This window comes from Perissodus microlepis, chromosome 12, assembly GCF_051167445.1.
Source record: "Perissodus microlepis isolate ML-2025 ecotype Zambia chromosome 12, ASM5116744v1, whole genome shotgun sequence".
NCBI lineage: Eukaryota > Metazoa > Chordata > Actinopteri > Cichliformes > Cichlidae > Perissodus > Perissodus microlepis.
The window spans coordinates 18683238-18699758 of NC_140472.1; the positions used below are offsets into that span (position 1 = coordinate 18683238).

The 16521-nt window shown below is 40.7% G+C and overlaps 3 protein-coding genes across 5 annotated transcripts in view; 2 read left to right on the forward strand and 1 right to left on the reverse strand.

The window, feature by feature from the left end:
- Positions 1-6281, forward strand: svopa (SV2 related protein a). The gene is made up of 16 exons (XM_084947496.1): positions 1-117; positions 1240-1397; positions 1508-1593; positions 1685-1783; positions 2210-2281; positions 2446-2570; positions 2667-2730; positions 2810-2935; positions 3038-3166; positions 3277-3350; positions 3463-3539; positions 3663-3767; positions 4053-4164; positions 4255-4336; positions 4443-4532; positions 4624-6281. The coding sequence occupies exons 1-16, from the start codon at positions 71-73 to the stop codon at positions 4834-4836; spliced, it is 1659 nt and encodes a 552-aa protein (XP_084803622.1). The 5' UTR covers positions 1-70; the 3' UTR covers positions 4837-6281.
- The window catches only part of LOC146376156 (D-amino-acid oxidase-like), a 13588-nt gene continuing 528 nt past the window's right edge, over positions 3462-16521 (reverse strand). Inside the window, exons 1-12 of one of the 3 annotated variants that reach the window (XM_084947501.1) lie at positions 16145-16233; positions 14675-15436; positions 13954-14154; positions 13743-13857; positions 9319-9395; positions 8799-8864; positions 8381-8435; positions 7721-7825; positions 7555-7637; positions 7164-7281; positions 6824-6922; positions 3462-6741 (exon numbers count right to left, since the gene is read on the reverse strand). In XM_084947501.1, the coding sequence (XP_084803627.1) occupies positions 6616-6741; positions 6824-6922; positions 7164-7281; positions 7555-7637; positions 7721-7825; positions 8381-8435; positions 8799-8864; positions 9319-9395; positions 13743-13857; positions 13954-14147 (1038 nt within the window). In that variant the 5' untranslated portion in view covers positions 14148-14154; positions 14675-15436; positions 16145-16233 and the 3' untranslated portion in view covers positions 3462-6615. Of the gene's footprint in view, positions 6742-6823; positions 6923-7163; positions 7282-7554; positions 7638-7720; positions 7826-8380; positions 8436-8798; positions 8865-9318; positions 9396-13742; positions 13858-13953; positions 14155-14674; positions 15437-16144; positions 16234-16521 lie in introns of those variants that run through there. The other 2 variants (XM_084947502.1, XM_084947500.1) reach the window with 2 other exon arrangements.
- Positions 16172-16521, forward strand: part of ssh1a (slingshot protein phosphatase 1a) — a 20272-nt gene continuing 19922 nt past the window's right edge. Inside the window, exon 1 of the mRNA XM_084947494.1 lies at positions 16172-16272. Coding sequence (XP_084803620.1) covers positions 16192-16272 — 81 coding nt within the window. The 5' untranslated portion in view covers positions 16172-16191. The remainder of the gene's footprint in view (positions 16273-16521) is intronic.

Here is a 16521-nt window from a genome sequence, read left to right on the forward strand (position 1 = left end):
TCCTCGGTGCTGAAATCGCAGCCCGTCGTGACCATGTAAACGGCGATGATGCCAAACGGACCGTCGGCCAATGAACACCAAAATGGACGATGATCTGTTCCAGCTGAGACAGCTGCCGTGAGTACGGTGCAGTCTGCACACCAACGCCTTTTTCTGTGTGTTTTCTCCTCCCGGCTTTGCGTGATTGTCCGACGCATCGCCCTCTGACGGCTTCGCGTCGCCTTTGATTAGCTCCCTGGACCACAGATAGCCTGAAGCTGCTCGAAAGCACCGATCGTGCAGTTTTATTATCCACACATGTGTTCCCAGACAGAAGAGAAACAAAGAACAATAACACCGCGTCTTCTGTCTCCGCTACTGGAGGCATTTTGTTTACAGGCGTAGTATCTTCCCAAGAAACTATTTATTTACCGGAAGCAGATTGGCTGTGATTTCTAAGCTTAATAAGTTTTTTGGGGGGGTTAAACATGATTTTCTTTTTCTTTTTTTTTACTATGTTTACTGCCATAAGACAATTTATCACAGCCCTGCTGCACATGCGTTAAGGCTGGCCCATGACAGTCTAGCTTAGCCTTAGTGAGAGATATTTAGGAGTCTCCTTTCAGAATCCTGCTAAAAAAATTAAAATCACATTTTATTTTTGTTTCAAAGGGAAGGTAAACATGTCAGAGCAGTCCACTGCACCATAACTACCTACTCCCGTGTGTGCATTTCTTACCAGAGAGATTGAAAGGGGAAATTATAGTGTTTACAGGGGAACACAGACCTCCCCGGAAATCTCACAAACTCATCTGTAATACTGATAGGCTACTTTCCACTGCAAGCAGGCTATGTTATGTAATTACAGTGATTAAGACGTCCCACTCTCCGTGTTCTTTTTTAGTCTTTCAGCCTGAGCAAACTATCAATTATCTGCATGTAGAAGAAGAGTATCCCTTCCATCCTTCACATGTGCATCTCTTAGCCTTTAAAAGCTTGTCTGGCAGTGAAGTGGAGTGTGCCAACCTGTCTGCTGGCCTGATATGGTTTCCCCATTGGAGAATAATATCACCCATACACAAAATCAAAGCCAGGAAAAGCTCATATCACCAAGGCAACAGCCTCTGACTCTCATTTGCACTCAGCATTGCTCTGACACCAGTCTTATGAAACTCCTGTGACCTGCCTTATTGCAGATAAGTTCATTCTCCTGAGCTTAGGATAAGATATACTCTATCCTCTTCTTTATGTTTTTTGTAGTGTTGTCCGCTTCCGTCGCACAGGTGAGAGCACACGCTCAGAGGAAGATCTTGAGAGCAGAGAGCAGGATGCAAGGATTGCAGAGCAGACTGATCTGGAGGCTGTGGCGCTCACTGAGGGAGCTCCAGTACCTCGAGAGTTTGCTAATCCGACTGATGGTACAGTATGGCATGGCTTCATTTCTCTCAGACAGCTGTTTTAAGGTCTTACATTTTCCTCCTGGGCTCAGACTCAAGTACAATCTTGCTGCACGCCCTCATTCTCTCAGACACATTCATGGTGGAAGATGCCGTAGAAGCCATAGGCTTTGGGACATTTCAGTGGAAACTCTCCATCCTCACTGGCCTATCCTGGGTGAGAACTGCTCTTTCATTTAAATAAGCACCATACAAAGTAATTATGACAACTGCATATGAATTCACTGAGTATCTTTGTGTGTTTTCAGATGGCTGATGCTATGGAGATGATGATCCTCAGCATCTTAGCTCCACAGCTCCACTGTGAATGGAGACTGCCCAGCCTGGAAGTGGCACTGCTTACATCGGTAATGTCTCTCTTATGTCTGTGAAAGTCCTCCTCTTGCAGTGCAATATGACCGTCCTGTCAGTTATTGATCGAGTTCCCAGGGATGATTTTGTGCTTGGATTAAAACGGAGCCAGCAAATGGAGAAGAAAAGAAGACCTGAGCACACTTCAGATATGTGCTGAATCTTTGCAACCTTAATGAATCTGAAAGTCATATTTAGAGTCAGAGTGAAATACAGAATATCATTCAAACAAGGAAATTAAGGTTCACTTACTAAAGACACTAAACATTCACATTTTTGTGGCTCAACCAAAAAAACCAAATACTACCAACAGTTTAAGAACAGTGTATAAGAGGATTTGCATGCTACGTCGGACAACTTTTGGCTGCAATCTGACTGGCACTTGATTTTTTTCTGTTTTTTTTTCTTTCTTCTTGATACAGGCAGTGTTCATCGGGATGATGATCAGCTCTTCTCTTTGGGGGAACATATCTGACAAATACGGCAGAAAGACAGTAAGTTCTAATAGCATTCAGTCAGAGGTCCAAATGATTTACAGAGTTAGGGTTTCTTAGTACATACTAGACAACAGGAGTGAGCCGCTTCATTATGCCAGAGTGAGATTTTGCTTATTTATTTATTTAGCAGTGTATTATGTCTTGATTGTATACACATGCAGGGTCTGAAGCTGAGTGTTCTGTGGACGATGTTCTACGGCCTGATGAGTGCTTTTGCACCTATTTACGGCTGGATCCTTGTCCTCCGTGCACTGGTGGGCTTCGGCATTGGAGGGGCACCTCAGTCGTGAGTAACCCTTCATCTTGAAAAAACAAAGCAAAAAAACAATCAAATTGTAATGTATGGCGATTGGGTTCATAATAAAGTGCCTCTTTTTGTAAGGGTGACGCTGTATGCTGAGTTTCTGCCTATGAAGTCCAGAGCCACATGCATCTTGCTTATTGAGGTATGAAGTGCACAAATCTTATATCATTTCAGCACTTAAACCTTCTCAGCCCTAAAACCTGCATTTGCTGCTGTCGTAGATATTTTGGGCACTGGGCACTGTATTTGAGGTCCTCTTAGCGATCCTGGTGATGCCCACTCTGGGCTGGCGCTGGCTGCTCGGACTTTCTACCATTCCTCTCTTCATTTTTGCCATTCTGTGCTTTGTAAGTATGTTAGCAGTCTTGAGCTGCTCTACAATTTGAAGCATGAGAGATTACAGCTTTATCAACCTAATTTTTCTTTTGTTTTTTGGTGGGTGGGAGCAGTGGCTGCCAGAGAGTGCTCGATACGACGTGCTGACCGGGAATCAGGAAAAGGCTCTGAACACACTGAAGCGCATTGCCACTGAGAACGGAGCACCCATGCCACTGGGAAAACTGATTGCCGCCAGACAGGTGCGGTGTGCATCTGCAAAAACTCTAAATGCTTTGTGTACATTAAGTACCCTCTATCATACTGCCATTTGTCTTCTGAGGGTTTTTTTATGGCTGTTTTTTTTTATTAGGAAGATCGTGGGAAGATTCGAGACTTATTTTCATCTCACTTCCGCTGGACCACAGTCCTGCTGTGGTTTATTTGGTAAATTAGCAATTGATAATGTCTTCCTCTTTCTCGAAAACCTTGCGTTTTCATTGTCCAGTGATTTACCTAAAGCAAATCAGCATGAATTGATCTGTGTCTCTTCCTGCAGGTTTGCGAATGCTTTCTCTTACTATGGGCTGGTGCTGCTCACCACAGAGCTGTTTCAGGAGGGAGGCGCATGTGGAAGTGAGTCAGATGCTGATAGAGGGCCTCACACACTTTATGGTGGTTATGTTTTTGCAAAAAGCATCACAGACAGTAGGCTGAGTGCTGGATTTGAAGCATCCTGTTTGGTGTAACTCCCTCTAGTGTCCAAAGGTAATAAGGAGGAGCTCAGATGCAGCTTAGAGTGTAAATACCTGAATTCTGACGACTACAAAGACCTGCTGTGGACTACGTTATCTGAATTCCCAGGTACACATCGCTAAGCTTTCATAAATTTGTTGTTCAATATATTAAAAACTAAGCAAATTCTGCTCGAAATTATGCACAAATATGACCACCTGCTGGTTATTATGCATTAATATAAATGCCTCCTCTCTTCTTGCTTCAATTATTGTTCTATTGTTGTTGTTTTTTCATACACTCATGCAGGCACTCATTTTGGTGTCTCAATATGATTGGCTGCACCTGCATTTTTTCTACTATGTGAGAGCATGCAGTTTGATTTAGGGGTCTGAGTATGCTGATGTTGTACAGGACTGCTGGTGACGCTGTGGGCTATCGATCGATTGGGAAGGAGGAAGACCATGGCACTGTGTTTCTTCGTTTTCTCTCTGTGTATTATTCCACTCTATGGCTGTGTTGGGAGGTAAAGGCACAACTGGCCATAATCAGGCTTTTAAATACTTTAAGAATTAGTAATGCTGTCCATTTACTGATACTGATTTATCCCCTGCAGAGCCTCCATGACAGTGTTGATATTCATCGCCAGAGCATTTATTGCAGGAGGGTTTCAGGCAGCCTATGTGTACACTCCAGAGGTAAGATATCTACACAGTGAGCGGTTTTGCTCCTACTGTGTAAAACACATTTGCAGGGCAGAATTAGAAAATGGGCAGCCTCCTATGTATTTCTGAAACTCTGCAGGTATACCCAACAGCGACCAGAGCTTTAGGATTGGGAACAAGCAGTGGAATGGCCAGGGTTGGTGCCCTAATAACTCCGTTTGTTGCCCAGGTAACACTTTGTTTTCCCATGACAACACAGCACAAAAATGTCAGAGTGTTAGTGTCACACATTGTGATTGTCCATGGGCTTCATCCTGCAGGTGATGCTGGAGTCCTCGGTGTACCTGGCTCTGTCAGTGTACTGCTGCTGTTGCCTCTTCGCGGCCATCGCCTCCTGCGCGCTGCCAATTGAGACGACAGGCCGCGGCCTGCAGGAGTCCAGCCACCGTGAGTGGGGACAGGAGATGATGGGTAGGGCCTCTTCCCACAGCGCTGGAGGAGTCCCTGACTCCAGCTCCGGCTCCCAGGGCTGAGGATGCGTCAGCTGCAGTGCAGCTGAGAGGAGACCACAGTGAAGAAGAGAAGCAAGGCGAGGGAAGACAACAAAACCAGCTCTCTGTGTTCATCTTTGCCCCCCTTCTATGATCTTCAGTTTAGTCACCGCAGTGGCTGGGAGCCAGGCAACACAGTAGTTACATGTACATGTCATTGTACTTTTAGTCTTTTAAACACCATTGCTCTCACAAGTTTGCCACTGTATAACTGCACACAGGGTAATCAAGAAAGACCAAATGACCTACATGAGTGTGAGAGTGAATGGGGGAGGAAAATCGTGAAGAGAGAATTCTAATACTTCAACCAAAGTATTTTAATCAAGCTTTTCTAATCCAAGAGAAGCAAAAGGGATAGCGTAAGGTCAAACAACTATCTTCTTTTCAAAAAGCCTTAAAACTACCTATTTAGCTTGTGGTCGAGAGACCTACTCTTAAACCTATGAGAAAGCTGCTTCTGCTAACGTAGTGGGCGTAGATACATATGTAAGGAACAGCATTATCCTGTGCGCACAATTTGCCTGCTGAAATACACTAATCACACTCGTCTTTATTTTTTAAAACAGAGCATTGATAGATTGAAGGAAAACCCACACAATCAAAACAACAGGGCATCTGAATGAAAAGGGTGTGGGGTTATTTAAGTTTCAGCCGCGAGAGGTGAAAGGAAGTCACTAGCTTTCATACACTGAGCATCCTTTTGAACTCTTGTGTTGTATGTGTTGTTCTTGTGTCAGTATTAGTTCACATTTTAACACGGTAAAGACCCATGGAAAATGCAGGTAACATTGAAAATACCACCTCATCTCTTGATCATTATCAGGACAGATTCTTTATAGCAAGCTGAGGGATCTGTTGAAACCTTCACCAGAAGATATTAACATCAGTAAGATAATAACTTCTCATATTTACAGCACAAACACGCTCCACAGATCCTGTATTTACGTTAACATTAAAGTGTTTGATCATTTAAATCTGAGCAGTTTCTCAACATCCAAAGCTGACTGAGCCTAGTTAGCAAGGTTTACATAATTTAAAAATACAAAAACATTCACACATGTATGTGGTGTCATAATCTATAGACTTTGATGCATCTCGTGCCCTACTTCAGCAGACTTTGATGCTGCGTTTCCGAATGTCCACAGCGGGATGTTGCGTTCTGTAAATAATGTATCAATACCTGGTTTAGTTGTTGTCTTTGCTTTTGTTTGTAACAGAGGTGACGAGGAGATGGACTGAGGGAAGTTTTGTTTAAAAAAAATAAATAAATACAGAGATTAACGAGTATAGGTCTGATGAGCTGTTACCTGTTACCTTACCTGTGTTTGAGATGAAGAGCTGCATTACGTGTCTGTGTGCACAGATCCTTGTCAACGCACTGGATGTAAATGTGTATGATACTGTAGTAAATTATCTTTCAAAGACAAGCAACTGTCGTGTTCTTATTAATTTATTAGTTAAATATTTTAAATTCGTTGTAAATCTTGCATTTAGTGCACTATAAATTCACAAAAATATGTACAATTTATACATAAAAAGTGCTTCTCAAATTATCCAAATCTCAAATAGATTTCAGCACGATTGTCTTACATATGTGCCATTGTTTAATTAACAATGGTGGGCTTGTCCTTAACTTTGCAGGTGCATGAGATTGTTTGAAAATGATGTTTAATATTAAATTAGTGGAGGCTAGGAGCAATATATGCACTGATGCTGACATTTGAAAAAAAAGAGCATCAATCGTTACTTCTGCACACCAATTCACAAGCGAGCTTTTGGACCTTTGCCTTTTTGTTCCACGATCTGACCAAAGAGCCTCGCCGCTTCCTCGGCACAGCCTCGGTGAATGGTGAGTCCGAAACCTCCGTGGCCATAGTTGTGTATCACCTGAATAATGCCACAGTATTTTAGACAATTAATAGCAGAAATATGTATTTACAGTTCCGCTACTTAGATCTTAAAAGGATACCTCTATGGGGGTTTCACCAGACCATATGGCTTCCCTCTCCAGTCGGACTTTGCTGCGAACTGGCCTGAGGCCAGACCAGTCGTCGACTATCCTGGCATGCTGAGATTAGAGAACAAAGAGATGAAAGCTTTTCAGAACTGAAAATAAATAAACAAATACATAATAATAAAGGTAACTCAGAAACGGAAAATTTGACACTTAGTTACATCTTTTTAGAATGAGGTCTAAATATATAAAATGAAAAATGTTAAAAACTTCAGCACCACAGAACACTTACTGTAAATAATTAATCACACTTGACTCATCATATCTTTTTATGGCCTTGCTGAAATTATCGTACCTTGAGACTAGGCTCAAGCTGACAAGCTTTTTCCCAGATTTCTTTATGGTCGACAGAGCTATTCTGTTCACTCCAGTTTCCCAACTGGAAAACGCCACCAAGCGTCACAAGACGACTCCTGCAGACACAAATGTTTTGCACACTGATAAAAACAGCTCTTGCTTTCTGTCTTCATTGTACTCCAACCCCAAATCAATACGAAAAAGTGCTGCAGCTGTTAACATAGTGACTGAACTACAGAGAGTAACTACTAGAGCTACTACATTTAAAAACTTTTTTTTAAGGTGAAATATATAAAATCCTCTAACTGCAAATGTAGTAATACTATAAGTCAACAGCTGTGTGGTTCTGCAGTTCAGTGCTTATCAGTGTGGCATGTTACTTATACTACCCTGGAATGATATATGGTGAATTGTATGTTCCTTTGGTGAAATCGTGGGTAATAATCCAGTGCTTCAGCCAGGGAGCATCGACCTGAAATACAAACAAACACCCGTTCATTCCGTCATTCCTTTATCTCTTGTGCAGTACATGCACACAGCCCTGTATATTCTCACCTTCAATATCTGGCCACGGCCTGGTTTCAGGTCTGGATCTGGCTGCAGTTGGCCTGACCACATCCCACTGCAGTTTATGATCACATCTGCTCCGGTTTCAGCCAGCTAAAAAAAAAAGTCAAGGATGATAGGAGATAACAAACATGGTGACAGATAACTTTTGCTCAACTTGTCTGGAGGCTGTAAAACATTACAACATTCAGTAATAAATGTTAATATAGTACAGACTGGGCATAAGTCAGCAAAACACCATTAAAGACGACCAGCTGAAGTTCAAACCAGGCATCATGATGAGTAAATAAAGTAACTTAAGTGACTTTGAACGTGTGGTGTGGTTGTTAATGGGAGACCAGCTGGTCTGAGTATTTCAGAAACTGCTGACCTACTGGGATTTTCCCACACTGCAGAAAATGTTCAGAAAAGGAGAAACTATGCAGTGAGCAGCTGTTCTTTGGGTGAAAATGCCTGTGGTCAGAGGAGAGAGACCAGACAGCTACAAGAAATGATGTCAACATGAACCTAAATCTCTGAGCAATGTTTCCAGCACCTCGCTGAATCTATCCCATGATGAATTAAGTCAGATTAGAAGGTGTGCCTAATAAAGTGTCCGGTGAATTATAAAGAACTTGCAAGCACAATACACTGAAAACTTTCACTAACCTCCTTGAAGGACTTTATTTTCCTGTGATAAAATTTCACTCCCCTTTTTCGCAACCTGCAAATAAAAACACTGTGCACTAGAAAACCTTTTATATTAAGGAGCATCAATGCTAAACACACAAGAACCTAATGAAGACTACATGTTTATTACTCTTATTACTAATACATAATAGGATGAAGTCTCAAGTATACGTTACTCAGTATTGTGGGATCATTTCAGTCCACCAGGTATAGCATATATATCAGACAACATTATAAAATTGTAAACACGATATGGTCTTATGTTAAAGGTAAAATATAAAAACAACTGATCTCAAACACTGTCAAATACTTTGGGAATTTTAAAGCTAACTCAGGAGGTTGGACTAAATAAATCAATACTGATACAACATGAGAAGTCAGTTAGGTGATCACTCACCACTCCATAAGCCAAGGTAAGTATGTTTTACCCTCTATCATGAGAGCAGTGTTGAACCACCCATACCTGAACAAATGATAAGAAGCAAATGTTTCACTAAAACTGCTGGTTGTGCAACATTGTCCATTCAATCACAAAAAATACTGGTAACTTTTAGTGGGACGCTTGTAATACAGTGAAATTCACACGTTTAGCATTTTTAAATTCATGTTTATCAAACTAAACATGATTTTATGTTATTTGAAACATGAGTCAACATCCTCAGTGTGACTTACAACCCTAACCCTGTTAGGGTTACAAATGCCAGATGTCGCAAAAATGGTACAACTTAAAACTCATATATTCACATTTATATTAAATTTGTTCTTTTTAATTTTGTCAGACATTTAAATAAACAATCCAGTTGGGTTTTTTTTTTTTTGGGGGGGGGGGGGGGGGGTTGTAATTATTTCATGTATGTGGCTAACTATTTGTTCATTTGTGTCTTGTCTTTCATTGGCGTTTTTCAGAAAGAGCTTACTTGTATCCAGGAAAAATCTGCAGCTCTCGCTCTGTGAGCTGCCTGAAGCCGAGAACGCTGTCCTTAAACGAGGGATCCTGCAACCAAAAACAAGCCACAGGCAGTGAGAGGGCAATCTTATGGGTGTCACAGTCACCAAATCACATCATTATAGAGGATGTATCCACTGTGAAACTTTGAGCTTTGTGTGGCCAAACACTGATATTTTGTTTGGGTTTTTATCTTCAATAAAGAGATCTTCAACAGAGAAAGTAACTTAAGTGCATCTTGAAAACCCGCTTGTCTTTACCATGTTATATCTGGGCTGCTAATGCATGGGCTGTCTTGGTGATATCGAGTCAGCTGACTCTTCACTCTGGTTATGACTCAAACACATGTCTGTGTCACACATTCCTCTCAGTGCTATTACATTATGAAAGTCAGTCATCCTGTGAACTACTTAGTAATAGCTTAATGCATACAAACTCCCTAAAGATTAGGAATCGAGTTGAAAGAAACATTTTTTTGTTGTCAGATTTCTCAGTACACACTCTCATAGAAGTTAATATGTTAATAAGTGTTTCTGGGTTAGATGGGGTTTCATCAGCTCCTGGTTATTTACTAACTTCCTCAGCCACATTTGCTACAAGAATATCTGAGGATAACCACTTTTTTTTATGAAGTGCCAAATTAACGTTGGGAATAAGCCCTGCCAACTAAACAGAGTTGCTCTATCGTGTATATTATTAATATTTGACATCTTGCATAGATTGCAGTGAAACTTTATGGTACAATATTGGTTTCCGTTTTCCTAATATGGAACAATACAGGACACTGTGGTAACAGTGAAGGATCACCATCAGTACCAGTACAGGCAGTTTTGTGGTTGACGTAATTACCCGGTTTCCTAAATAACACAGAATTAGCCTGATTGTACTTTGGATTATTTGGCTGCTCTAATGAGATACGAGCCATTTCCATTCATGACAAATAGGCTTTTGATGTAGGCATGACTACAACTAAAAGAAATGTATGTTACTTCATGTTGCAAGAGAAAGCTCAATGAAATGCTTTCTGCTGCTAAGAGCAGATTTATTGTAACACATGAAATTCACAAAAGAATTTCCAGAGTGCACTGAACCCGATACTGGACATATACTTGAGTTTTGCATCACTATTGTAACTCTGCATTGTGCCAACTTGGATTGGTTCTACGGCTTTCTATTTCTGTTTTGCTATGCTAAGCTTTTAGCATAGCAAGTTAAGAGTTAAGATAAAATAAGAATATGAAAAAATAAGTGTTTGAAAGTCTTCCAGTTTCATCGCTTGACCTGTGAACTTTTAACCGGCACTAAACTAATGTGACACAACAGATAAAAAGAGCCCACTGCATGATCTTACTTGCAAACATGCAGAAATCACTCAACAATGTCAGTGCCGGCTAATATACAGTTGTGTTCTCAAGCTTACATCCACTCATCATGGCCATGGATGTACATCAATGTTAATGATGTCTTTGAACTGTTGTTTTCTGGAGTGGAATGATTGTACAGCATGTTTAATGACTTAAAAAAATAAAACAAGAATTTGGTGCACAAGTTTGAATTCATTTAGGATTTCCTTTAATTCACACAGCATCAAAACTATACATATACAGGGAGTGCAGAATTACTAGGCAAATGAGTATTTTGTCCACATCATCCTCTTCATGCATGTTGTCTTACTCCAAACTGTATAGGCTCGAAAGCCTACTACCAATTAAGCATATTAGGTGATGTGCATCGCTGTAATGAGAAGGGGTGTGGTCTAATGACATCAACACCCTATATCAGGTGTGCATAATTATTAGGCAACTTCCTTTCCTTTGGCAAAATGGGTCAAAAGAAGGACTTGACAGGCTCAGAAAAGTCAAAAATAGTGAGATATCTTGCAGAGGGATGCAGCAGTCTCAAAATTGCAAAGCTTCTGAAGCGTGATCATCGAACAATCAAGCGTTTCATTCAAAATAGTCAACAGGGTCGCAAGAAGCGTGTGGAAAAACCAAGGCGCAAAATAACCGCCCATGACCTGAGAAAAGTCAAGCGTGCAGCTGCCAAGATGCCACTTGCCACCAGTTTGGCCATATTTCAGAGCTGCAACATCACTGGAGTGCCCAAAAGCACAAGGTGTGCGATACTCAGAGACATGGCCAAGGTAAGAAAGGCTGATAGACGACCACCACTGAACAAGACACACAAGCTGAAATGTCAAGACTGGGCCAAGAAATATCTCAAGACTGATTTTTCTAAGGTTTTATGGACTGATGAAATGAGAGTGAGTCTTGATGGGCCAGATGGATGGGCCCGTGGCTGGATTGGTAAAGGGCAGAGAGCTCCAGTCCGACTCAGACGCCAGCAAGGTGGAGGTGGAGTACTGGTTTGGGCTGGTATCATCAAAGATGAGCTTGTGGGGCCTTTTCGGGTTGAGGATGGAGTCAAGCTCAACTCCCAGTCCTACTGCCAGTTTCTGGAAGACACCTTCTTCTAGCAGTGGTACAGGAAGAAGTCTGCATCCTTCAAGAAAAACATGATTTTCATGCAGGACAATGCTCCATCACACGCGTCCAAGTACTCCACAGCGTGGCTGGCAAGAAAGGGTATAAAAGAAGAAAAACTAATGACATGGCCTCCTTGTTCACCTGATCTGAACCCCATTGAGAACCTGTGGTCCATCATCAAATGTGAGATTTACAAGGAGGGAAAACAGTACACCTCTCTGAACAGTGTCTGGGAGGCTGTGGTTGCTGCTGCACGCAATGTTGATGGTGAACAGATCAAAACACTGACAGAATCCATGGATGGCAGGCTTTTGAGTGTCCTTGCAAAGAAAGGTGGCTATATTGGTCGCTGATTTGTTTTTGTTTTGTTTTTGAATGTCAGAAATGTATATTTGTGAATGTGGAGATGTTATATTGGTTTCACTGGTAAAAATAAATAATTGAAATGGGTATATATTTGTTTTTTGTTAAGTTGCCTAATAATTATGCACAGTAATAGTCACCTGCACACACAGATATCCCCCTAAAATAGCTAAAACTAAAAACAAACTAAAAACTACTTCCAAAAACATTCAGCTTTGATATTAATGAGTTTTTTGGGTTCATTGAGAACATGGTTGTTGTTCAATAATAAAATTATTCCTCAAAAATACAACTTGCCTAATAATTCTGCACTCCCTGTAGTCTCATACATATACATTAGCCACCACTGATTTTTGGTTAAATGTCCATTAGTAAGTGGCACCTCACCAGATGTTTTTGGGTAGCCATCAACAAGCTTGTTTAAATTGGTTGGTTTTTGTAATGTTAGTCTGCTTTATTCATTACAAAAAAAACAGTTCTGATGTGTGTTTGTGTTTGGGATCATCGTCCTGTTGTAACACCCACATGTGTCCAAGATTCAACCACCTAGCTGTTGATTCAAGGTGAAGTTAAAGTTAATGTATGTAAATATTTGAGTCTGTATGTTTAGTTTTGACTGTGTGCAGATTATAGAACATCTAAAATAAATCCAAACTTGAGCACCCAATTTTTGTTTTTTAAAGTCATCAAAGATGCTTTACAATCATTCCGCACTAAAAAGGGAACAGTTGAAAGAAATCATTAAACACCCAAATGCAAGCTTTCTTGTAATTTCTGTATTTTGTGTTTCTTTTTATCATCTGCTAATGTGGATCTCTGCAACTAACTGTTTTTTACCCAATTTAAACTTTTGGTAAAGCTGTGGTATGACAAGAATCTGATGAGTGTAAGTAAACTTCTGACCACATCTGTATAAGTCCATCTCCATTCGTAACTGTCAGACCACTCGAGCAGACAGCTGAATATTTCCATATTCCATATTTTCAGAACTGCAGTGTGACAGGGTCCTTACTACATACCGGAGGAGTTTACGCGTGCATTCCTGAATGTTTTGTACGTACTATGGGATGTCATCCACTTTGTTACAAGAGTTCAGAATTTGCATATTTGTGCTTTCTTGTATTTCTAGAATAATTATACAGCTTCCACAGTCTTAATCATGTGCAAAGCAATTTTCCTGCAAGTTTTTCTCATTATTTGCTAGAAATGTCTGTGGCGTTAGTACACAGAATCCCAATTAACCCTGATTCTGAGTGTAAAAACAACCCTTAGTGGGGCCTCTGTCTTTAAAGTTTCCAACCAGTGCATTCAACAATCATTTATGTGGCTGAATAAAGCTCTACTTCAGAGCAACTGGACTTTGTTTAGTGTAGATATTGCCCCAAAATGCAATAAATTTGTGAATGAGTTGCTTGATGTTGCACTTTAACCAAATATACACACACCTATGTTCTTGGCTGTAAAATGTTCCCTAATAAGAATAAATCTTATTTTTGAGATTAAAAAAAAGTGTAGTTCCAAAAAAAAAAAAAGAAGCAGTACTCACTGGTGCGGGTTCACTGCAAAGGTTGTAGCCAGACTCAAGGAATATTCCCATTTTTATGGACTCAGGTGACTTGAGAAAGCTGAGCAAGTAGTCAAATGTCTCTTTATTCCATTTTCTAAATGTCAAGGACACATATGGGAATAATGTAGCAATAGTAATGTTTGTAGATAAAAACTAAAATCTAAAGGAAAGTTAAATAAAACACACTCACGTCTCCTGAACGTTGCCCTTATCATACAGATAAGGCTGCCAGAAGCCGGCTGCTCCATCACTAGTGGTCAGTGGAGTGAACTTGTCTGCATACACCTCGATGGTCAGCGGACTGACAATAGAGTGATAGTGCTCATAGATGCTCTGAGCTGTTGACAGGCCAATCACTCCTGCCCCAATCACTGCCACCCGCATGTCTGCACTAACATGAGACACAGTGAGACTCACTAACCCATGAAGGAATCAAACATAACCATTAACCAGCAGATTGAGTAAGACTGGATTCAATATTAACATTAAAACGATTTTCTTCTTCTTCTTCTTTTTTTGTCTATTTGCTCAAGGTTGAGAATAAGTTATATGTTAATGAAATATTTAAATAAAATGTAAAATATTTCAACATTTTAAGTCAATCATTACATGTGCGTATGCAGTATCTATAACAGAAATTACAATAAAGACCTTAAACAACCTATCTCCACTGATCAAACCTGCTGCATAACTGAGGGGTGAGCTACAGCTGTGCAGAACTTGTGCTTCCACATGGTTATTATTAAGAGTACAGTATTACGTAACACTGAGATCTGGTGAAACAAAGAATCCATCTGAGAAGTAACAACTTAGTTACTGAAACTTGAGTAAAAGCAGCATGGTTAGAGGGATCAGACGCACGTGCTGTCAGCATAGTCCACTTTATAGAATACAAATAAGTTTCGCCTTACCTTCACTCTGGTTTTCCACCGCTTTGGGCAGAGTTAAAAAGCAAAAGTGTTTCAGCTCCGACTTCTAACTGGACCGCCTCTCTCTTGCTAGCAAGGCGGAGATTGCAGGCACGTAGAGCGCAAGACGCGTTCACGGTGTATAGTTTAAACCGCAATCAACCTACTGAGAAAATGTTCTGTCGATCTCGCCTGATAATTAAAAGGACTGCAACGATGGCAGTCACAGTGTTGTCCAAAACTCTTGACCCTTACACAGAAATACAGCATATAAGACAAAAACATAGTTTGTACAGTTCCAACGAATCTGAAAGTCAGTATTTGCTATCACCACTTTTATTCTTCAACACAGTCGGAACTGTCTTGGTCAGTTTTCTTGTCATTTCTTTAATTAATCTTCAGGAATAGTACTCCAGGCATTTTGAAGGACATTCAAAGCTCTTCTTTGGATGTTGGCTGCCTTTTGTTGTGTTCTCTGTTTACATGATCCCACACTGCTTCAATAATGTTGAGGTCCGAGCTCCTGGGAGGCCAATCCATGACTGGTAGTGTTTTCTATCCCGGTCTCTTTTTACTGCATTGGCAGTGTGTTTGGGATCATTGTCATTTCATTTCAAAAACTTTAATGTGCTGAATTAAAATCAGAGATTTCGTTAATAATGAAGAAATGTTTAAAAAAAAAGGGCAGATTCTCTGGCAAGTTCTGTCCTGTTCTGCATATCCATCAGTATCAGGATAATCCACCGACAGTCAGAAATACATTACCTGGTGTAAAGCAAAAAGGATACGTTAATAAAATAAAGCAATAAAATTAAAATTGCCATTGCTGTCTCATGAAGCCACACCTCAACACAGATTGACGGGGACACACACACACACGCAGAAGCAACACTTTAAGTATATTCAGATATGCCATTATATTGATTCATTATTATAAAAGCAGTCAGAACAGCAATAACAACAATAATAATAATAATGAAATTGTTATTGTACTTTGGGTCGCATTTTGCACATTATTATGAGTCAAGTCACGCCTACTTCTGAACAAAATAGTAGAAACATATTTCAGACATTGCTTATTTTTCGTATATATGTAAAGCTTTTTGAATATTTCTTTCTTTCGCGATTTTTACATTTTGTTCCTACCCACGAGTGTGGTTTTACATAGCCTTATTTGTGTTTTCTATCCTGTTGTAAATAGCCTGTTATGTAAACCTGAATTGCCTCGTTTAAAGGTCGCATACAAACAGGCTGCTGTACATGTCAGTTGCCGTGATGTCACTATTATTCATAGGTTTAGCAGTTATATTATGACTACATAATTACAAAAGAAGTGTCGCCGGGATGGATTGAAGGCATAACTTCCTTCACCGGGGGCCCTGCCTGAAAGGATAACTCGGCTCGGTTCCCTCCAATCATCAGTCTCTCTGTCAGCTGTATGTATCGTTAGCCCAGCAGCTAGCTGCAGCTCACCAGGCCAGAGCGGCCGGCCGGTGCATCATCATCCTCAGCTCCCAGCCATGGCGTTGGTTACTCTGCAGCGGTCCCCGACCCCGAGCGCCGCTTCCACCGCCAGCACAGCAACTACGACCGCGGGGGAGGTGAGTTTGGTGCCGAGTGAAGCAAAGCTTCAATGCTCCGTTGTGGTGGTGTCAGAGTGAGGATGAGGGAGATGCTGCCAGAGGAAGGCCTGCTGATTGAGGCTGAATTAGCTAGTTAGTTATGCTAGGCTGTTAGCTCATGGTAGCTAGCAAACGTTTTCGTTACAGAGAGTTGTAGCTGACTATCGCTTATTCCAATTAGTCTGTGAAATCTTTTTTTGTTATTTAATAATATTAAAGAAACGCCAC